The 6,837-nt window shown below is 39.5% G+C and overlaps 1 protein-coding gene across 1 annotated transcript; it reads right to left on the reverse strand.

Annotated features, from left to right (window-relative positions):
- atf3 (activating transcription factor 3) lies at positions 1–4,677 on the reverse strand. The gene is made up of 4 exons (XM_046061609.1): positions 4,539–4,677; positions 3,102–3,360; positions 2,861–2,968; positions 1–2,597 (listed from the first exon to the last, which is right to left on the reverse strand). Exons 2-4 carry the CDS (start codon positions 3,357–3,359, stop codon positions 2,274–2,276), a joined length of 690 nt encoding a protein of 229 aa, XP_045917565.1. The 5' UTR covers position 3,360; positions 4,539–4,677; the 3' UTR covers positions 1–2,273.
- Positions 4,678–6,837: the final 2,160 nt, after the last annotated feature.

The raw sequence follows: 6,837 nt of genomic DNA on the forward strand, positions 1-6,837 counted from the left end.
TTTGCAATACATATTTTTAATTACCAAAGTATCAAAAACAAAATTTGACAGATCACAAAGATGGAAGTACACATTGGTAGTAGCAGTTGTACCTCACAGCCTACAATTTATTAATTTAGGCAATGATGCTCCAGTAGAAGCAGGCACAATAGAATACATACCCATCGAACTTAGTGCCTATTAACTATCTAGCTATAACTAGCAACAGGACAATGGACAACTTCAACCACAACAACAACACACACACTATGAACACACGCAGACGCCTGCATCCGTTTAACCGTGTAACTCTCAAAAGTTTCTTGCTTACATAATACACATGATAAACAATATAAACCTTCTTCTCTGAAACTTCTACCATGCAAACATAAAATATTAAATTTCAGTCCTCTCTGGGAATCGCTATGCAGTAATGAGCTGTTCGTACATAAGTGATAACTCTTCTGTCATTAACTGAAAATTTTCTCCAATAGCGGCAAACCTTTAAGATAACCTTAGACGCTACTATGCAGATAAGGTGATGTTAACATGTTCAATGTTCAGTCGGCATGGTGAAGGGTTGTGACTTGCTGACAATTATTCCAATACTGATAACCAGCGTATCCCTTTTGACGTGTTGGCTGTAGGGTGAATTGTAATGATTGAGAAAGAAGAGGGTTTAAGTGTCTTGCTCACAGATTGATGGCTATTCATGGAGACATCAGATTGATTCTATGATTAGTATTTGACAAGATGATAGCCTTTTAATTCTCGTTCATTACACTCCCTTAGTTTCTGTTTGCGCAATAAAGCACATTTCTCTTGAGGGTTGATTTTACTCTAAGAAACCCAAACCAACACATCAGAGAAAGCAAAGAGGAGTGGAAGAATTGAGAAATATGTGGCAGTCAACTGAAACCTGGATACCGATAAAGTTCACAACACAGTATAATATCACATCATCATGCATAACTTCAGAGGCAGGCGTGTTAAAGGACCAGCCAAAAGCTGCTGCAACACTTCCGATACCTAGCTAGTGATATCTAGTGAACACAACTTCCAAACCAAATGTTTTTCATAAAATACATTTTTAAAAATAACAATCTTTTTTGTTTTGCTCTGTCAAGACCAAAGGAGGCATCCGGTGTTTACATATAGTAGCACAGAGTTAATGCGCTTTCAATACAATATACAAGATTTTAAGTAGAAAACAACATGTCTGAAAAATAACACTCGTACTTGTGTAGCTTCATCGTCTCAGAGGATGTACAAAGCAACACTAGCTCTGTTTACCTTAAGAGGGGACACAGTGATAAATAAAGTGTACTTGTGAACTTATATACAATATTCATTTTTTGGGGGAGACAATTTTGTTTGCTACAAATTTAAAATTGTTAAATAAGGTAAGGTGTCATCTGTAAATATGATTACATTGTAGTTTTTACTATGCTCTTTTATTAAGTGTAGACTTAGACCCTGCCTGCAATTTCCCTTTTGTGATGGCCACTGCTACCTTGACTGATAGCAAACAACCTGACTTGTACTTATACTTTTTGAGAAGTACGGTAATGAAAAAAAACTAAAAAACAAACACCATGAAATTGACTTCTGCTGTAGGTCCTGAGTGGTTAGTATTAGCAGCAAATTTAGTAGTTCACGTTAGATAAAGGGCAAACAGACAGGGTTGATACAGCAATAACATGTCATACAGTAGTTACTTAATAAATATACTATTTTTCATACACTAAGCACAGACGTTTTTTTGTTTTTTTTTAAAGTCAGTGACTTGCAGCGCAAACACAGTCAAATGCCTGTACACACTCACACGATCAATCTGCGTCTACTTTCTTTGTGGGTGAACAGTTAAATTATGTGCCTTTGATCACCTTGAAATCACGCTTTGGTACAAAAATCAGACATTAAATCAGACTCTCATCTATTCAAAAAAAAAAAAAAAGCAATTGATGTTTTTGTTTAGTTTTTTAGTGCTTTAGCATTTGTCCTTGGCCCTGACTGTTTCTAATGTTTGTCAAGGTGCTGTCCATGGCATGTCACTTCCTGTCCAATCAGCAGCTGCGGTTTCAGGGAGTGGGAGGTGGTGAGGACACTTTATGCCGCAAATAGCAGCTTTTGTGGACAGTGAATGAGAGTCATCCAAAGGTGGCGTTTATTATACGCCGCTGTCATTCTCAGGTCATAAGTCTATGTGGCGGCTCCACCTGCCTCTCTGTGCTACATCGATGGCAGCGGGTGGAAGCATTACAAGTCTTAAGTGGCAAAAAACACCTGGTCGTTCATAGGTGACTGGAACAATGAATGTGATCAAGGGAAAGAAATCCACCATCTACAGGTGCCACTGTGGAGATGGATGTGGACAAGGAGGAAGAGGAGGAGGTGGTGGTGGTGGAGGAGGTGAGGTTGTGGAGTTGTAAGGTGCTCTCCTTGATGTGTTGGATGAAGAGGTTCCTCTCGTCCTCGGGCGTTTGTCCGTTTTGGGCTCGGACGATGCAGGTCGGCCGGTGCAGGTTGAGCATGTAGACCAGCTGCTGCTTCTGCTGCTTCAGCTCCTCGATCTGAGCCTTCAGGTCCGCGTTGACACTCTCCAGTTTCTCTGATTCCTATGGAAGAGAGAGAGGGAGAAGCAGAAATCAACTGTTAATGTTGTACTTTTTATGTTACTTTGGATGTTTGTTAGGCAAGCTTCATTGTGCTTTGGTTAAAATTTAGTTTGCTGATTTTACATTGAAAAGATTTGTACGAGCTGAGTCTTGACACAAAAACAAAACTTGCAAACAAAACTGGGAGTTTCAATGAAAAAACATGATTCAAAAACATTCAAGCTCAGATATCCTTTCTAAAACTGACAGAAGTTAAACACTACCTTCTGCAGACACTCTGTCTTCTCCTTCTTCTTGTTGCGGCACTTGGCAGCAGCAATTTTGTTCCTCTCTCTCCGCCTCTTTCGCCTGTCGTGCTCCTGAGGTGTCACCTGAAAACCGGAGAGAAATATAAACAATCAATATTTCAATAGTCAATATTTCACCTCTCTCTCTACACACACACACACATATATATATATATATTATTCTTTTGGAAAACACAGATGACTACTGCTGCCTCACCTCTCTTTTGACTCCTGATCCACAGGCAAGGTACTCTGAGGCTCGGTCCGAGCTGGAGCTGGCGCCGTCGGAGCTTATGTCAGCACTGAGCCCGTTGGACAGCCGCTTGGTCTGGATGGCCAGCCGCAGCTCCTCTTTCACAATGGGTGTGAAATTGGTGAAGTCGTCCAGGGTGAGCGTCCCAGGCGGGGAGAGGCAGGGGACCAAGGCGGAGCAGCTGATGTCAGCCAGCGAGGGACCCGAGTGCTGCAGCATCATTCTGGAAACACAAGAGTCAACTGATTATTGCCATGTCATTTAAAGTTACCAGGATTTGTAGAGGGGTCAGTTTGCAGGTAGACTACAGCCACAAATAATACAATTTACGACACTATTAATGCCTAAAGATATTAAAGTGCTAACAAAGTATTAAAATACAATAAAACCCAAAAAGGTTAGTTTAAACAAGCACGATATGGTCCACAGAGAAGTTATTTAGATACTATGGAAAGGGGAGATATTAGGGGATTTGCTGAGTAATAATAGTACAGATCTTACTGCACAACAATATAAAAACTGAATTTGTAGGATGAGCTGTGTGTTAAAGTGTCAAGACTGCGTGTTATCTAAGTCAACATAGCAAAGGAGGAAGAATAATTTATGGTCACAGAGGCAAACATGATTCTTTATATCACCTGAACTTGAACAAATATTTACCTTTTGGAAATCTGCCATACCAAATTATAGAGAATAATTCATAGGTGTGGATGTTTGTTATCTAAACAGAGGGGTGACTCATGGAGAATTATGACTGATAGCTTGATAAGATGTTTAACATGTTTATATCAGCTCTGTGAGAGCAAAACCAAAACAAACACATTCATATACAGGCATGAAAAGTTATGTGATACATAGAATCAGGAAGTGAATATATTTAATATGTTATCCTCCCTTTAATATTTCCAAAACGTTTGTTAGCCTACTTAATGATTATTCATGTCATTTTATTTCCAAGTGTTTGTTACTAATACAACTGTTTTCCATTTGACTAAAACTCAAAATCTTCACTTACTCACAATATATCACAAACATTTTGCCGTTATTTAGAGAAATGTTATTAATGGGCTTTGCAAGTTTATATATTGTTGTTGAGTTATTATAATGCTGAAGAGATCTAAATCACACCTGATGACCAGTAAAATCTCGTGCAAGTGTTATAGCTTCATTAAATAGTAACATCTTTACAATAACACATCCCAACCCTTTTCTCTTTAAATTTAATCCGTCAGATGGAAACATGTTTAGAAGTTTTAGCAAAGTGTCCCGGGACGTGCGGAGCGGAGAAGTACGCACCGGGACCTCTCCGCTACACTAACCGTGACAACAAAACCACAACACCTCACTGAAAAACACCGTGTTCCCCAACATACCTCATCCCCGTAATCATGTCCAACCTACCTGTTAAAGCTTTGAGTGACTGGATAGTTGATCTGGATGCGGAGTTAAAAAACGCTCCTCTTATAAAAGCTCCTCTTTGAGTCGCTTCCCTCTGCTTCTGTTCCTCTTCCTGCCGGTGCGTAAAGTTGCGCTTCTGGCCGTTACGTTGCATCACCCGCTTTTATGGTGCCTGGACGGAGGCGGGGCGCTGTGACGCATCAGGAATGCTACTAGAGAGGGAGGAGGTGGGGGAGGGGGGAAGAGCAGAGGGGTGACGTCATCCTATTTATAGCAGGCTTATCCTGCCATGATGCAATTGAGCAACCCCGAGCTCCTCTGCCATAACGGGGCAGGCTTTCCCCCTCCTCCTCTCCTCCTTCTCTTTTTTTTCTTGCTTCATCCATCTACTCCCTAGTCTGTTCCTTCCTCTCTGTTTTCCTTCTCATCTTCTCTTCTTTTTCAGTCCTTTTTAGAACTCTCCATCATTATCTTGCACATCTTTCTGTTGAATTTCTTTCTTTTCATCGTATCTTCCTTCTGCCCACACTTCCTTTCCATCCATCTATCTTTCCTTTTCTCCTTCTTTCTTACCCCTGCTATTTCTCACCCCCTATTGGCCATCTCCTTCCTCCTCTTTTTCATTTGTTTTCCCCTTCATTCATTTTTCTTTCCTTTCTTCCCCTCTTCTTCCTCTTGTTCTCTTTTTCAGTCCATCGTCTCCTCCTCTCCTTTTCCATCCTTTCCATCCCTTTTTCTTTCTTTCCCTCTTACCATTTTTTCTTTTCACTCTTCTCTTCTTCTTCACTCTCTCTACATTTCATTCACCCTGTTCCTTTTCTTTTTTCTTTCCTCCCCTTTCCATCTATTTTTATCTTTCTTTATCTTTTATCTTTTTATCTATATGCTCATTTTCCTTCTTCTCTTCTTTTCATCATGTCACGTTCTCTCTTTCTCGCTTCTTCAGTTTCTTACCTTTCATCCCCTCCTCCTTTCCCATTGTTTCCTTCTTTTTAGTCCCTTTCTTCTCTTCTTCTCTCCAGTCTTTCATCCTCTCCACTTTATCCCTCTTCAATGTTTTAGACTCTTTCCTCCTCTCTTCTCACCCACACCCTACACTTTAATTTTAATTTCACAATAAATATGTGAACAACATTTCAAAAAGCTTAAATATTACAAATAATTACATAAACAAGCAAGTAATATCTCTTCTCCCTCTTTCCCTTGCTATCCGTCCTCTCTCCCTGTTTCGGCACTGACATGGATTTCCATTCCTGACATTCCACACTAACGAGTGAATAATGCTGTTCAAGCTCAATGACACACGGCAGTTATTTATTCTGTGGTTACGTCTCTTCAGCCGCCGTATAAAACTATGAGTTAGGATAGAGAGACAGGGAGATGGATGAACTGTGATCGGCTGTATTCCTTTCTTCATCTCAACTTGAAAGTGATGTATTTTTATGAATTAATAAGTTGTTTAGAAGGGTGAAATGATATTTCCCAAGAAGTGAAATTGTCCTGAAGATCAGCTTGCAGGTAGGTAAAGAAAAAAAGAAAATTGTTGCTCATGAACTGTGCGGTGAAGTGCTTTAATCTACAACCCTTCTGTGGCTTAATAGGTCTTAATCTTGTTTGCTCACCCGCTGAGACAGAAGGGGATTTCCTGACAGTGAGAAGTTGTATTTCTACCTTAAAAATACATGAGTTTTATCAATATTACTAGACGTATTATTGGAATTATTACTAGAAAACATGGTAGCTGTGAGAGAAATGCTACAGCAGTTTGCATATGTACTATTTATAATTGTGCAAATATTATATTTACTTGCAGTAACTGGCATTAGTAGTGGCAGGAGAACTTCTTTTACTAGTAGTATCAGTTTTTCAATATACTGAGCTTTTGTATGCTACTACGACTATACTACCATAATACTAGTAGCCTTGATGTCTTGGGCAAATAGAATTAGTGGTATTCTAGTGGTAGAAATGCTATTTATACAAGTGTTAGCAGTAGCAGTAGTTTTGCTTATAGTAGCAGTGGTACAATCATCAATAGCAGCACTGTACTATACTGAAGTTGCTTCACAATTAAAGATATAATCAGTTTAATGACTTTCACTTGTAGTAGATTTATTGGTAGCAGAAGTTGTACTACCTTTTCTCCTGAAGTTTCTTCTTGAATTCATGTCAGTTGCAGTGAGTTCCACTGGTTTTCACAGTTCATGATCGTTCCAACACCAAAGTCTTCTCTGCAGTTCATCCACAGGCTCAATATGTTCCAACAACCATATTTTGTTTCACCAAAATATGCCTAAAATAT

This window comes from Micropterus dolomieu, linkage group LG10, assembly GCF_021292245.1.
Source record: "Micropterus dolomieu isolate WLL.071019.BEF.003 ecotype Adirondacks linkage group LG10, ASM2129224v1, whole genome shotgun sequence".
Lineage (NCBI taxonomy): Eukaryota > Metazoa > Chordata > Actinopteri > Centrarchiformes > Centrarchidae > Micropterus > Micropterus dolomieu.